This window comes from Cyprinus carpio, chromosome B23 (genome assembly GCF_018340385.1).
Source record: "Cyprinus carpio isolate SPL01 chromosome B23, ASM1834038v1, whole genome shotgun sequence".
Taxonomy (NCBI): domain Eukaryota; kingdom Metazoa; phylum Chordata; class Actinopteri; order Cypriniformes; family Cyprinidae; genus Cyprinus; species Cyprinus carpio.
In genome coordinates this window covers 24,314,568-24,331,793 of record NC_056619.1, presented here as the reverse complement: position 1 = coordinate 24,331,793, position 17,226 = coordinate 24,314,568, and the positions used below count along the sequence as shown (strand labels likewise).

Here is a 17,226-nt window from a genome sequence, read left to right as displayed (position 1 = left end):
TAGAATTTTTTAATTTTTCCTAAAAATTCCTTTAAAATTGCCTAATAATAACGATGATAACTTTTTTATTATTGTTATTATTACTAATATTATCAATATTGTTTTAAAAATATAATTTTTATTGAAGCCTAATAATTATTAATTCAAGGAATTAGTTCAAAAACAATCAATTGTTTACTTGTAAATCATTCTGTACCGTTTTATTGATAACATGTAAATTAATTAAACATAATATATTTAATGATTTTTCTTACTGTATTTTGTTTGCATTTTGAATCTACCTGACAACAGTGTGAAATGTTTGCACTGGAACAACTACACTCTTACAAGACAGCATAAGGTAGAAAAAAAATAAAATAGGGATATTACACAAGCTTAATTGAGTTTTTTTAACTGATCCAACCAGTGCTCATGCTTTGTTATAGTGATTAAGCATGTAGACTGTACAAACCTCAATGTAATACTTGTCTGGACTCTCTCTGTACGCTGAGGCGATGCTGGCTTGAACCGCCTGGATCCAGGCCTGCCGGAGTTTCTCTGACTCCGCCTGTAGCATACAGCTCCTACAATACACATCCATACAACAAGATTACTACTAGTTATACAGCTCCAAGAGTCTTTATTATAATCTAAAGTTTGAGCTTTACTTACTTGGTAGGTGACACGACTTCAAAACAGAACCTCCTCTCGATGTCCTCGCAAGGTTTGACAGAACAGAGTCTCAAGTCCTCCACAACAACCGTCAGCGAATCCTGTGGAGGAGAAGACGCTTCAATACGGTTGTAAATGTGCTGACTTGAAGAAAAGCGCTCTAAATAAACCGCCTTCACTCTGAAGTGCATTAAACAGCACTGCATCAGGCTTCCCTGAGCAAGAATTTGGACTGAAATAAATGGACGTTCTCCAAACAGATGAAGAGCAGGCAGTGCTGTGTGCATGCATTGATTTGTCGGGGAACGAGTTTGTTATCTTTAAAAAAGACTGAGTGCTCTGGAGATATGCTGCCTGGCTAAACTACAACTGCTGTATCTAACAGCTCAGTGACCTGTGAGGTGAAGATTCACCAGCATTGATTGTGAGCTGACACGAACTCAGAACATTCTCTCTAGGTACTGTATAATGAAGCTGCTCGTTAAAATCAAAGACAGATTACTTAACCCATCCAAACTGCTGAGACTAATGCGTCCACTTACTAAATGCTGATTTAAGCTCACCTTTAGTTTCTTCTGATACACCAGCTGGCTGTTTTGGATGGAAAACCAGCGCCTGAAAAAAGAAGCAATACAGGGATTTAAGAGATAAGGAATTAGTTACTAATTACTTTTTTATTTATTTATTTTTTAAATATAATAACTAATCATAGGCATGCTACGTTTCAAAAATGTTAAATAATACATAATTTTACTATATAATGATATTGTTACTATAATGATTATTGATAGATATTAGGGATTTTTAATGGTGTAAATGATATATATATGTATATATATATATATATATATATATATATATATATATATATATTATATATATAAATATAACTATTAAATTATATATATAATTATATACTATTGATATATTATATATATATATATATATATATATATATATATATATAAAATAGTCATAATTTATATATAATTTAATAGTCATTTCCACAGTTTTTACTTTTATTACCTTTCATCTAAGTCAAAGTTAATCCATAAAAAAGCTATTTAAAATAATTCCATAACACAATTGATTAATTAATAATAATTTAAATAAATAATAATAATAATAATAATAATAATAATAATAATATATTTTTTAAATAACACTTTTATTAATTTTTTTATGGATATTGATATTGGATATTTAACAGTTCATGCTGACTTCCTCAGTTTTTACTTTTATATTTCTTTTACTATCATTAGCTGACTCAAAGTTATTCTTTAAAAAATATAATTTAAAATAATTCAATAACACAATTGTTTAATAAATAACAATTTAAAAAAATAATAAGAATAATAAATAATTTAATAACACTGTTAATTGTAATCAAGTCTCAAAATTATGATTTTTTCTTACCATACTTTAATGTTGTGATGCCAAAATTCACTTGTAGAATTTAAAATGACTTTAATTTTGTATTTATCTCAACAAGATACCATAGAATGTAAATATCTATAACACTAAAATAATATCAGCATCAAGCCAGAATTGTTATGCAAAACATCAGTCCATCCCTAAATAATTCAGATTTTTGTTTTCTTGCATATTTTTGCATTCCTGACCTAGTTGCATGCCTGATTAAAAGCAAACCAGGAATATTCAGATTCATGATCAAGCTATATGGGATTACTATGGCAGATACAATTCAATGAGTAAATGTAATTAATTCAATTACCTATTCCAAGTTTTGAAGGCATTACTGGCCCTTTTGAACAGATAGCCCTCCATCACCAATCCATTGGGCGCATCCACATTAAACTCCAACTTTGGGTCTTCATACGCAAAGTCCTGAATGACAAAACGATAGTGGAGCATTAGAACAAGAGACAAACATCAAGTGACGGCCATATACATGAACCACCAATGCAATAAAAATACATTACATTCTGTCTGTGATAATGCTTCATTATTAAACAGGAGGCTGTAAGTGGAGCAGATGCACAACACTTTCTCTCTATGTATCTACAACACACACTTGGAGTGACTCATCCAACGCTCTCAGATGTCCCACCAGAGCTTTTTGACGATGACGCAAGCAGTTGCGTAAGCATCTGAGCATATCCAACCGATGACCACCGAAGAGCTTCACATACTGTATTCACACTCACCACTCACAATAATGGCAGCACACTCAATGCTCTCAGCCCTGAATCATCACAGGAGGTCCTTATGACAACAACCTCCTGCGCTCAGGTCATTTATATTGATTATCTCTGAGTGGAGGAATGACACGCTGTCAGCCGTCACACGTGCTTAATGCTATACCATTATATACTCAACGAGATGTCAAAAGCTCCAGGCAGAAGTGATTCCAGGGGAAAGACTAATAAAAGTATAGTGATTTGGATGTTGAGTTAGAAGTTCAGCAAACTGAAAGGTATTCTGAGAATGTAGGGTATTATTGTATAATCGGAGAATATTGTCTGATTCAGATTTACTGAAAGTTAAATAAAAAAACCAAAGTACGCAATTAAATGTCAGAGATCTTAATATGAACTCATTAACTTTTTAATTCCTCTGATACTAAATGACATAAAGTACTGGCCAAAAGTTGGGAATAATTAAGATTTCTAATGCTTTTGTCTCTTATTCTTACCTAGGTGACATTTATTTGATCAAAATTTGATTCAATTATTACAACTGTTTTCTTTATTAATATATTTTAAAATGTATTTTATTTCTGTGATGCAAAGCTGAATTTTCAGCATTATTACTCCCGTCTTCAGAGTCACATGATCCTTCAGAAATCATTTTAATACACTGATTTGCTGCTCAAGTCAAATTTCTGATTATTATCAATGTTGAAGACAGTTGTGCTGCCTAAAATTTTTGTGGAAATCGTAATACTGTATGATTGAAATGTTTGGGTAAAGTAAAATAAAAACAATCAAAACTGCACTGTAAAAAATAATATTAAAAAGACTTTTGCTTTAAAAGAAAATATTTCAAATTTTCTATATTTATAATTAATAGTGAAATTTACTAGCAATTTCTGAGCAAAAACGGTTGAAAAGTAAACCCTACAGCAGATGTATGTCAGCATGTTGAAAACTGCACTGACGCCACACTGATTAGAGATCAACAGAGTCATTCATCACGTCTTCATAACTAGATCATTTCACAACCCAAACAAACATCCTTGAAAAGTCCCAGCCTTCAGCTTCCTATCTGTCTGTGGCAGCTTTGTCAAAACCTTCAAAGCGTTCTGGCCTCTCGTGAACCCTCTGAAGACCTCAAGATAAAGCTGCATCAACACTTCAGCAGCAGGAATGGACCTTCTGCTGAAAGAGCTCTTTGAACACAAACACTGCGCTCTTGCATCTTAAACAAAATTGCGCAACATCACTCCACGTTCCCTGATTAAATATGTGAGACACTGCTGTTTAATATAATCACGGAAGAAATCAAAGCAAACACCACCCAGAATACACCAGTATCCACTCAGCATTGTGGTGTGGTACATTTGCATCGGAAAATGTAAAGCTCTAGTCTTTTCTTCTGCTTAAACTGGTTGTGACAATAAGGCTTATTTATAGTCACTCATTTTACCCAAATCCTCAGCAGGGTGACTGTTCAAACATTCACATCCATTCAGTTGTGTTTCCTTACAGCCAGGGACTAAATGCTTCACTCAAGTTCTGAATGGTACAGAAACACCCTCCCTTTCACTCGCTCTGCTGATTTCTCATGTTCCCACACATTTAAATACACATGCATGTAATGCAGTTAGGCTCCATACCCTTAAATCCATTCAAAAAGCAGAAAAATTAAGTAAAGTATATATGTAAATAGAGAGAGAAAGATGGATATAAATGTACTGAAAAAAAAGCCATAATATATATATATATATATATATATATATATATATATTATATATATATATATATATATAAAGAAAAATTTATTCTAAAAATAAAAATTATATATAATAATTTTCTGCGGTTTTGTGCAATTACATTGTACATAGATGTGCATTTTATTCATAAATTCTAAAATGTATACATTTTATGCACAAAACTATACAGAAAATCAACAATATAATATAACACAATCATATATTAGGTATAATATAATATAATTTAATAGTATTGTTATATGTAATATACTTTAACTCACACATAATCTAACATATAGGACAGATTTTGAATATAAAAGAACAGTCTACATGGGCTATGTAGAAATACATTTGTAATGATGCTTAACTCCAAAACTACTATAAAAAATTATAAAATAAATGCATGCCATTATAATGTATGCATACTCAAAGAAATTAGAGATTAATAGGTAAAAATCCTGAAAAGGAAGAAAGGAAACTATTTTAATTTTTTTTACCACTATATTCTATTTAGCTATAAAATCTAAAGAGAATAACTGCATTAATGCACCAACTCACCAAAGTGAAGTCCAACCTGCCGGATATCTTCATCCTTAAATGTTTTATGTATTTTAAAATCATTGCATCCCCTAGAAGCAGCTGGGCTCAACTAAATGGTTTTGCAGCCCGATCAAGCACGCAGTCAGTGCAGCTCTGTGAGTGAGTCACGCAGCCTGGCAGCTCTCACAGTCAGCCGGAGCTTCAGCAGTGAGTCATGAGTCCATCATGTGTTATTCCACCTGCCCACTGCTGCCCACTGCTGCCCGCTGCTAGAGCTCATTACCATACAGCTGCCGGCTCGCAGGAATCACCGTGCAGCCGCTTCTGATAAGACTTAATAAGAGAGCTTTCTTTAATAATATTAAATACTATTATAACAAATAGCAAACAGATTATGTAAGAGCAAAGAGATGTCATTAAACTATATTTAAATATAAAAAATAATATTATATAAAATACATATATAAAAAATATGTAAAATCTAAAATAAATAACATAAATATGACTTCAATACTAATAAATATTATAATTATAACAAACTGCAAACAGATTATGTACATGCAAATAGTTAGAAATGCTATTAAACTATATTGAAATATATTTAAAAATGTATATAAAACAAATATATAACAATATATATAAAATATATTAAATAAATGTGTCAAAATAATATATAAAGCATAACTTTTTTTAAATATATTAAATATAACAAACTGCAAACAGATTATGTACATGCAAATAGTTAGAAATGTCATTCAAATATATGTAAATATCTTAAAAAATATATATGTTATTTAACTTTCTTTAATAATACTAAATATTATATAACAAACTGCAAACATTATGCATTTAAAAAGTTACATAAAAATAAGTGTAAAAAATAAAAATACATATAAATTAAATCACTTTCTTTAAAAATATTAAATATTATAACAAAAAGCAAACAGATTATGTACATGCAGATAGTTAGAAATGTCATTCAATTATATTTAAATATTATTTTTTATATAAAATTAATATATATATATATATAATATATATATAATATATATATAAAATAAAAACATTTATATAAACAAATATAAGAAATATATAAAACAAATATAATAACTTTCTTTAATATTATTAAATATATAACAAACTGCAAACATTATGTGTATGCAAAAAGCTAAACATATCATTGAACTATATTTATATATAATATAAAATATTATATATGTAATAAATATGTAAAAAAAAATACATAAATTAAATAACTTTCTTAGTTATTAAGAAATATTATAAAGTGCAAACAGACTATGTACATGCAAATAGTTAGAAACGTCATTAAACGATATTTAAAAATGTAATAAAATGTTTTATTTCATGTCATGAAATTATAATATAAAAATATACTTAATACTATATTGCTTAAAATATTTTTTTTTTTAAATATATATATAGCAAAAATATTATTATTTAATAAATCATTGATGTTCAGTTCATGACCCATCAAGCCTGTCACAACAAAACTAAGCTTCATTTGACCGCCAGTGTAAAAAGATTTCTCACTATCATTTAAAAGAGCAATTAACCAAAATGCGAATGTTAATCTTTCGAAAAATGTAATTAAAAAGCAGAATATTTCAATACCTGTCAGCTGTGGCTGAAGAATCTTCTGTGCAGCATCTCACAAAACATTGTAAGACTGCAGAAGACAAGCGGCGCTATTTTAGGAGCTGCTGATGACGTGTGCGCTTATAAAAGCCATCGTCTGTTTCAACTACAAAGTCTATCAAAATTTAAAGTATTCCAGTGGGATAAAAACACAGGATGAAATATTAAAACTCAAATTCAGGGCGTCTTGTTTGTAGTGAAGTGCTGTGAAGCTGTAAGAACTGCAGTTTGACTTGCTGGGCATCAATGGAGACTTCAAGAACATCATGCTCACTTCATCTGACACTGTAAAAAAATACCACCTCTATCTACTGTAATTACAGAAACACTATAATTAATCAGTCTGTGAAGCATCATTAATCTTAACATCACACACTAGGTGACACTCTGTTCCTTTAGAGATGACTGGCTGGGTGACACTCTGTTCCTTTAGAGATGACTGTCTTCAGTTGTGAATATCTTGTGATTTTATTTGCGTTTTGATATATTTGGTTTTGCTGATTTTTATTTCATGAGTAATAGGTTTGTTTATTATGCTGTAAAGACTGATAACACCAGTAATAGTTTGATAATGAACAAAACTCAGAACACCTTAGAGACCACCTAGAGACCATTTAAAACTCCCTAGCAACCACTTAGCAACCACTCAGAACATCCTAGCAACCACTTAATACAGAAAGAGTCTTTAGTGTGGATTTTTCGGACCTGGACCAGTAAGCAACTAGCAACCACTTGAAACACCTTTACAATCACTTAGCACCTGCACAGAACTAGAGGTCTTCACGGAGGACCCGGGACCCGTATGGGTTCGGGTCTGTATTTTAAATGGTTAGCTGTCTCCAGGTCAGATCCCAATCTATTACTTCGGGTCCCGGGTCTGTTTAACATTGTGTGTAACACCACGAGTCGATCGGAGAACACTGCACCCGCCAGTGATCAGTGACAGTCAGCACTTTGCATATGTTTTGTAACTTGCAACTCGTAAAATTAGGATGAGAAAAGTGTGAGCAGGAAATAAGGTGAAAAAAACATGTGTGACCTCACTTCTTGTTTTGTGCATTTTTTGCTATAAATATTTGCTCAGAGTCTTTATTACAATCAACAAAAAGTTTTGTTATTGTAGTTCAAAAGGGTAAACGCAACAGTCGAAGTTGACTAATCAACAAAAAGTTTTGTTATTGTAGTTCAAAAGGGTAAACGCAACAGTCGAAGTTGACTTGAGATGCAAAAAATCTGTCATCCGTCACCTAACGTGACAGCAAGTAGACTTTTGAAACTGGAATAAAAAGTTTATTAAGAAGGCTCTTTCAGTTTTTTTTTTGTTATTGCCAAATGGGCAATATGTGCCAATCAGTCTTCCCAGCCAGGTGCGGGTCCAACTTTTGAATAATGGTCGGGTCCACATCGGGTCTGAGTAGTACATTTAAGGTGTTTCTCGGGTCTGCATGGGTTTGGGTCCCACTTTCAAATAAAATATAAGTCCGGGTCAGTTCCATGTAGCACATTTACGGGTCTCTTTGGGTTCGGGTACAAATTTTAGGACCCGTGAAGACCTCTACTCAGAACACCCAATCAACCACTTAGCGACTACTCAGAACTCCATAGCAACCACCAAGCAACCACTCGGAACACCACAGTAACCACTTAATCCAGAAAGAGACTTTAGTGTGGGCTTTTTTGACTTGGACCAGTAATCGCAACCACTTAAACACCCACAACCATGCAAAACACCCTAGCAACCATTCAGAACACCATTAGCAACCACTTCATCCAGAATAGATTTTGGTGGTTTTCTTTTGACTTGGACCAGTAAGCAATGACCTAGCAACCACTCAAACACCCTAGCAACCATAGCAACCACTTAATCCAGAAAGAGACTTTAGTGTGGGCTTTTTTGACTTGGGACCAGTAACCATGACCTAGCAACCACTCAAACACCCTAGCAACCATGCAAAACACCCTAGCAACCATGACCTAGATAGCAACCACTTCATCCAGAAATAGATTTTAGGGTGGGTTCTTTTGACTTGGACCAGTAATCAACGACCTAGCAACCACTTAAACACCCTAGCAACCATGCAAAACACCCTAGCAACCATTCAGAACACCATAGCAACCACTTCATCCAGAAATAGATTTTAGGGTGGGTTCTTTTGACTTGGACCAGTAAGCAATGACCAGCAACCACTCAACACCCTAGCAACCACTCAGAACACCCCTCACTCCATAGCAACCACCAAGCAACCAATTGTGGGATTTTTTTAATTGGATTAGTAATGAAAGAGACTTTAGTGTGGTCTTTTTTGACTAGCAACCATGCAAAACACCCTAGCAACCATTCAGAACACCATAGCAACCACTTCATCCAGAAATAGATTTTAGGGTGGGTTCTTTTGACTTGGACCAGTAAGCAACAACCTAGCAACCACTCAAACACCCTAGCAACCACTCAGAACACCATAGCAACCACTTAATCCAGAAAGAGACTTTAGTGTGGGCTTTTTTGACTTGGACCAGTAATCAATGACCTAGCAACCACTCAAACACCCTAGCAACCATGCAAAACACCCTAGCAACCATTCAGAACACCCTAGCAACCACTTAATCCAGAAAGAGACTTTTAGGTGGACTCTTTTGTCTTGGACCAGTAAGCAGCTATCTAGCAACCACTTATAACACCCTAGCAACCACTTATTTTGGAAGGACACTTTTAGGTGGGCTCTTTTGACTTTGACAAGCAAGAAACTACCTAGCAACCACTCAAAACACCCTAACAACCACCTATCAGCCACTCAGAACACCTTAGCAACCCTCAGAACACTGTAGCAAACACTTCAATCCAGAAAGAGACTTTAGGGTGGGCTTTTTTGACTTGGACCAGTAATCAGCGACCTAGCAATCATTCAAAACAACCTAGTTACCACTTAGCAACCACCCAGAAGACCCCAGCAACCACTCAGAACACCCTAGCAACCACTTAAATCCAGAAAGGGACTTTAGGGTGGATTTTTTGACTTGGATCAGTAATCAACCACATAGCAACCACTCAGAACACCGTAGAAACCATTCAGTATACCTTAGTAACCACCTACCAACATCCTGGCAACCACATATAACACCTTAGCATTGTGACTGTGGGTTTTACACCACTCACATTCTCTCAAAACATAAAAATCTACTTCTAACAATAATGTTTATTCAATAAAATCAGATTTTGGCCCATTTTTTCACTGGCATTTGTTACAAATCGAATGAAAATTTACAGTATTGCACTGAAAACTGCACTTCACCCCAAAAAAAGCTAGGATAGGCTAATAGAAAAGATCCATTTCAATCACGTCCTCCTGTTTGTAGCTCAGATTCTATTAGGTTCTGCCCTTTCCAGCGATTCCTGTGGGTCAATAATGGGTTTTACTGATGTTCAGGGACAGATTTGTGGTGAAAGAGACACTTCATAACACTTTCAAGCAGTTTCGTAAGAACTACCAAAGGATTTGTGACAGACAGGAGGATATGAGCTTAGACAATTACCCAGAAACAGAACAGGCTTCTGTGGTTTAAAAATCACAACATTATGTAATTATGGGTACGTTTCTCCTTAAAGTGGCTCTGAGACCATATGCTCCTCTCTGATGCCATCAGCCCAGAACTGTCACCACAGTTTGTGGGTAATTGCTGTGATGGATCGCGAGTGTTTCTTGAGATCAACCGCATCCAAAGCAGTCCCAGAAAGCATCTCTTAAACAATGCACAAAGAGAAACGTCTGCTCTTCTCATCAACCGCAGTAAGGAACTGAAAAAATCCATAGAGGGAGAAACATACTAAATAATTACTGTGTTGAGTGGAGGTTGATGGGACAGCCAACAGCCGTTACATAAGCCAGATATGTTTGTAGGACAAATCAATCAGTCTCACTGAACTGTAATTATATCATCAGTTACACAACACAGGATTTGGGTCAGAATTACGAGCAAAACTACACTTTTTTCCCCCATAAAAATCCATCTGAGCACAGATGATTATTTATAGCTTCCATCTTAAAAGTCACATAAAAATGTTTACAGCCACGTTTGATGGGGGTTAAAGTAAAATGCTCACCTGTAACAGTGTCTAAATCAAGACGAAGACAATCCCAGAGCACCATATGAAAGAAAACAGAAAAAAATGAAGATTAGAAATAATTTGACATGTTATACTGGGATAAAAATATGCATAACTTTACTTCCAGAATAAAGTGCTTTGAATTTCTAAGGTTGTTTTTAACTATGCTTAGTGCAAACTCAGTTTTTCCCATTAACTGCCTACAGTAGACTGAAAAATTAATAACCTAAAAATATTTTTTGTACTTCACAAAATAACAAAAGATCTCTTAAAACTGAAATTGCACAAAAGATGTAATTTATTTGAAGTATACAATATAGTGTGTTTTGCAGGGTTGTTTTCTGTAATTAAATCTAAAACAAACATTTTTGTTAATTGAAATAAATCTGAAATAAATTAAAATATTAATTTAGATGATTTTTTTTTAGCTAAGCAAAAATCATCTGAAATAAGTTTGTAGAAGCACTAAAAACAGAAAAAAAGGAAATAAAACTAAAACTGAAATAAAATTAATTAAACCTGAATAAGAATATATAAAATAATGATAATAATAATAAAAAATACATAACAAAAAAGTACATAATAAAATTACTAAAAATTTAATTAAAATTTAAATAAAAGCTGATTCAAAATATTGATAAACTATAACAATATATTAGTACTAAAATAACACTGCTGTCTATAATAACAATAATAATAAATTATAATTAGACATTAAATTATAGAATTAAAATTAATTTAAAATAATGAATTAAAAATAATTATAGAATATTAATCATAGAATATATTAAAAATATTAGAAATATCTGTTTTGCAGAAAAGCCTGAGTTTAGGTGTCCATGGAATCATGATACAGGAGCAAATATGATGTAGATATCCGTCTATAAATGTTTTTACAGAAAGGTGATGAACTAGGTGTCAAAAGCTGTCAGAGCACTTGCTAAAAATCTTCTAATGCACTTCAGCAAGCTCTATTTTCTGTTCGCCCAAAATATATCCACTTCCCGTCAGCCCAACATCATTAATAACAGGAACATTCGAGGACAGAAGATCTTTTCTGCTCCTGCCAGAAGAACAGGAGTACAAACACTGAAGGAAACTGAAAAGGTATCTTTAAATAACTCTGGGCTAAAGTCCACATTCTGTCTTCCTTTTAATGATTGAAAAATAGATAGAAAACACGATGAAGTTGGGAATACGATGCAAGCCAGACTCGAACTTGAATCGTGGCATGAGCACCACAGCTTTTATCTTATTTAACCTAGTTTTGCAAAGTTTGATTGCAGTGCTTAGAATTAGGGTTAGTCTTTTAATAACTGGACTAGTCCAATTAAAGCATGAATAATGCTCTGTCACTAACTCCAGAGTAAAGAAAACTGAACACTTACTTTCTTTAGAGGATTATCATCTTTAACAGCCTAAATCTGGCATTAGACACGAGTCAACAGTGGTATTTGTCGCAGTAGCTTTAGTAGGGGTTTTCTTACACCATGTTGTTTATACAGTATGTGTTTGTGTGTGTATTCTTACCCGCTGCTGAATCGTGGCATGTTTATGCTCCATTTCTCTCTTCTCCATCGCTGAATCAATCACCAGTTGATCCAGCTGTGACAAGATGAACAATCGCTCACTGCAAGTTTGTTGTTGTCTCGTGTATTAGGCTAATATGATCATGTTTATTATCCACACGCACTGGTTGTCTATCTGTCCGTTGTAGCACTGCACATTCAGATGTGATGGTAAGTTAAGTACTAAAGTCAGTGATGTAATGTGGCTGATCGATGAACTAATTAGACAGAAATCAGATGTGGTTCGAGGTGAATGAGTTCAAGGCTTAAACACACAGCATCATTTTTGCCGCTAAAACAAGATTTCAACATTTTGAATGCCACAGTATTTTATTATTTTAAGGTTGGGTGATTTTTTTTTTTTTTGGATGTTGAAAAATTTATCCAGGTTTTTTTTTCTCAAAACAAAATGTAAAATTATTTTAATTTTTTTTTAATAGTTGTTTAAAGTTTTTTTAAGATTGTTTTATTCTTTTTTTTGTTATTTTTTGTTCAGTTATCTTGGTCTTCACATGAGTTAGTGGCAATTTTGCCAACAAAAATAATTGGTAACCTCAAATTTAAAACAAATTAATTAAAATGAGCTTATTTGTTCTTATTGAATTATTTAAAGTTTGAAGTAAACAAAATCAATTTACACTGTATAAGAACATTCATGTTCAAATTTTACAAAATGTCATGTCAAAAAAAGGTCTGTACATGACATATAAACTATAAAATAAATAGACTATAAATGTAGAGAAATGGCTTCCTTTTTTGGCGTATGATTTTAATTACATAAAATAAAAAAAAGATTAATAAATGTATTCACAAATTTATTTATTTATTTACATACTGCTTTTCATTTTAACAAGCTTTATAAATTGTTAATACAAAATGTCTTATTTAATAAATTACACATTACAGGCTAAATGATAAATGGACTTTAAAGGCATAGGCATAGCTTATTTTTTGGTAGGTAAATATGCAAAATAATGTTGTTTAAATAATGTATTACTGAATTAACTGAATTAATGACTATATATATATATACACGCATACACACATTTATATTAAATAAATATTTCTAAAATAATTAATGAATTTGTCAAATAAAAAAATAATAATTAAAAAAAAAAAGAACAGTGCTCACCTCAGCAGCCAGTTTCTTCATGTAGGGGTCAATCTCATCCAGGAGGTTGTAGCCCTGCTGATACAGCGAGTACTGCGCATGCATGAAGGATAACATCTGCACAAGACAGGACAGATACAGATGCTGCAGAGTCCACAATAAACCTACACATTCACATACACCATCACTGATACTCACCGCATCCAAGATCTCAAATTTCTTTTTGGCTTGAAGGACGTTGATCTATATTTGGGAAAACAGATATATATGAAACACTCTTATATATGACCCTGGACCACAAAACCAGTCATAAGGAGCATGGCTATATTTGTAGCGATAGTCAACATTACATTGTATTGGTCAAAATGATCCATTTTTCTTTTATGCCAAAAATCATCAAGATGTTAAGTAAAGGTTATGTTTCATAAAGATATTTTGTAAATTTCCAACCGTAAATATATCAATACCTAATTTTTTATTAGTAATATGCATTGCTAAGAACTTCATTTGGACAATTTTAAAGACGATTTTCTCAGGTGATAACTCTCAGATTCCAGATTTTCAAACAGATGTATCTCAGCCAAATATGACCCTATCCTAACAGTCTGGAGTGTTTCTACGTTACCTGCAGCACATAGTCCAGTGCGAGATGTCGGAAGCACTTGCGGGTGAAGTTGAGGGTGCTGGTGGCTTCCTCCACCTCGTGGGGTTTGTTTCGAGGTGCTTGGGCGTTCTTCACCTGTGCGATCTCCAAATCTTCTCTCACCTTATCAAAGTGCTTCTTCGTGTCCTTGAATTTACGCACGTCACTGAAAGTACAGACGGACATTCATTATCTGAGTAGTCTAATGAATACAAAGCTGCTGATGTGGAGGCTTCAATGAAGGTTTTCAGCAAGAGATTTTATTTTTGGCGAACTATTCCTATTCCAGCAGTTTCAGGGTCAACATGAGAGGCAGTTGTGCTTATTTTAACAAAATATGTCTGAAATATTAATATTGTCTGATATAATTGCACATGACCGATCAGGTGGAGCTAATAAAAGCTTCATATTGCAGCGGTCTTCCTGAAATGCCATTAGTTTTTCCATATAAATCTTCCGCCCACTGCATTATCAGTGATGTGATAAATGAATAGAAACCTGCTCTCAAGAATCCCATTATGCTCCACCAGGACACATTAATTATTAATGAGCTCCAAAAGTCAGATCATTATTTATAATCAGCCTGCGGGAAGCACAATAATGAAAAAACCCTCCTCAGAGAGTGTGTGCTCGTGAACGCAGATGTATAAATAAACACAGGCCACGGCAGGGCGACACTTCCACATCTCTGACCTTTTGGAGTGATATCAGCGAGTTTAATTTTCATATTTTAATGCATGTAATTTTAATGGTGAGAAGAGCAGGTACTAACAACATGATTTCAACCCTTTTTTTCTTTTTACAACTACAGATGCTAACAAACGTCTATTTTAGTAAGAACTTTTTAATGTATAATATTAATGTAAAAAATGTATAGTATTACAATAAATACACATAAACAAATAGTTGTACTGCTAAAATAAATTATTATTATTATTATCATCAGTGAGTTTCATTTCCATATTTTTTAATGCATGCAATTTTAATGGAGAGAAAAGCAGGTACTAAAAATATGATTTCAATAAACTGCAGCTTTTTATTTACAGCTAAACATTCTTATAAACTTTTACTTAGTAAGAACTTTAAATGTGTAATATTAATGTAAAACATAGGATTACAATAAGTACACACACAAAAAGTTGTACTGTAAAATAATATAAATAATAATTATTATTATTATGATTATCACCATCATCAGTATTATATTATTTAAATACTTCATCATTTTTAAATAAATTATTGTAATAGTTGTTATTATTTGTAGTCATGATGATATATATATATATATATATATATATATATATAAATTCTATATCATATATAAGCAAAACTGAATACTGAGGCTGAAAACTGATAAAATAAACATTAACATTTTAAATCACAATCAATTTTTATCAGAAAAGAAAAATGCAATAAGATTTCTTCCCAATATCAAGAGTGATAATATTGATAAAATTGTGTTATGCTTGTGTACATGTTCAACATTTATTATTTTTCTGTGTAATAATTATTTTTCAAGGTTGTTCAGTTTTTGCTTGACTGATCTCTGGGCTTGATCAAACAGGATCTGAAAAACACAAAATAAAAATAAACATGAATAAAAATACCACTCTAGTTTGAACAAATGTAATCTGAGTATCTCTTCATTCGGTTTTATAAATGAATATGTGCAACAATAGACAAGCCTATTTTATAAGAAAACTAAGCCAGCAATAACATTTATTAGGAAATGTTCACCAACCAACATCCTATATTAATCCAGGAACAACACTCTTATCAACAAATTACTGTTCTATGATTCAGAAGGTAAGGTTAGCACAGTATTTTAGACTAAACACCCACAAAAAAAAAATGACTGGAATATTGCATGTACTGCTCCACTGTCAACACTAGATGGCGCTCTGTATTTGTTTAATCTGAGCTGTATGAGATGTAAACCTGTGAGTATGAGCTCCCAACACACATATCATCATCATCATCATCATCATCACAGTCCCCTGCCTCATTGAGATTCAGCCCAAGTCTCTGCTCAAGGACTGAGCTGATCTCGTACGCCACGCTGCAGCGGCGGAGGAAAAATAGGTCACTCGGAGAAAGAGGAGATGGAGCAAAGGAAACAACAGAAAAACAAAGGGAGGTGATGCAAGATACTTTGCTTCAGTCACATCCACATCAGCACAGAAGCCAAGACTGATGATCCCACAGCGCTGCACCTTCAGGGCTGATTTACAGACCGCAGGAACACGTCTTACAATGACTGTAAACAATCAAAAATATTCAGTATTGATTACTTTTGTGTTAAAAAGTCAAACCATTTTTCTATACAGTCTCAAATTACTTGAGTTAAATTGTTCACATCAATTTATTACTGAGATACCAACTATTTCAAATAAACCTCCCCTAAATTACACAGAAAAATTAAATGTGCAAATAAAACCATATAAGTGGGAAACTCTCACCGAGAACCAAAAACTATGGCTTGGAAATATTTACATTTATATATTTTATATTTACATGATAAATATAAGAAATATTGTTTTTATATTTACATGATAGATTTAATTTATATTGTTTGATTTAGAAAGTGTGTGTGTGTGTGTATGTGTGTGTATACAGTCAAATATGGTGGTGGTAGTGTGATGGTCTGGGGCTGCTTAGCCATAATTGATGGAAGCATGAATTCTGCACTCTATCAGAAAATCCTGAAGGAGAATGTCCGGCCATCAGTTTGTGACCTTAAGCTCAAGCGCACTTGGATTATGCAGCAGGACAATGATCCCAAACACATTAGCAAGTCCCTCTCTGAATGGCTCAAGAACAACTAAATTAAGGTTTTGGAGTGACCAAATCAAAGTCCGGACTTAAATCCGATTGAGATGCTGTGGCATGACCTTAAACTGTCATTTCATGCTCGAAAACCCTCCAGTGTGGCAGAATTACAACAATTCTACAAAGAAGAGTGGGCCAAAATTTCTCCACAACGATGTGAAAGACTTATTGCCAGTTATCACAAACGCTTTATTGCATTTGTTGCTGTTAAGGGTGGAACAACCAGTTATT

General features: G+C 33.1%; 1 protein-coding gene across 3 annotated transcripts in view; it reads right to left on the bottom strand.

Moving 5' to 3' along the window:
* Positions 1–17,226, bottom strand: part of acap3a (ArfGAP with coiled-coil, ankyrin repeat and PH domains 3a) — a 65,097-nt gene that overhangs the window by 11,778 nt on the left and 36,093 nt on the right. For 2 of the 3 annotated variants that reach the window (XM_042750091.1, XM_042750090.1), the window contains exons 1-9: positions 14,149–14,239; positions 13,722–13,766; positions 13,545–13,640; positions 12,375–12,449; positions 10,842–10,853; positions 2,387–2,499; positions 1,215–1,266; positions 652–752; positions 452–563 (exon numbers count right to left, since the gene is read on the bottom strand). In XM_042750091.1, the coding sequence (XP_042606025.1) occupies positions 452–563; positions 652–752; positions 1,215–1,266; positions 2,387–2,499; positions 10,842–10,853; positions 12,375–12,449; positions 13,545–13,640 (561 nt within the window). In that variant the 5' untranslated portion in view covers positions 13,722–13,766; positions 14,149–14,239. Of the gene's footprint in view, positions 1–451; positions 564–651; positions 753–1,214; positions 1,267–2,386; positions 2,500–10,841; positions 10,854–12,374; positions 12,450–13,544; positions 13,641–13,721; positions 13,767–14,148; positions 14,335–15,676; positions 15,734–17,226 lie in introns of those variants that run through there. The other variant, XM_042750092.1, reaches the window with a different exon arrangement.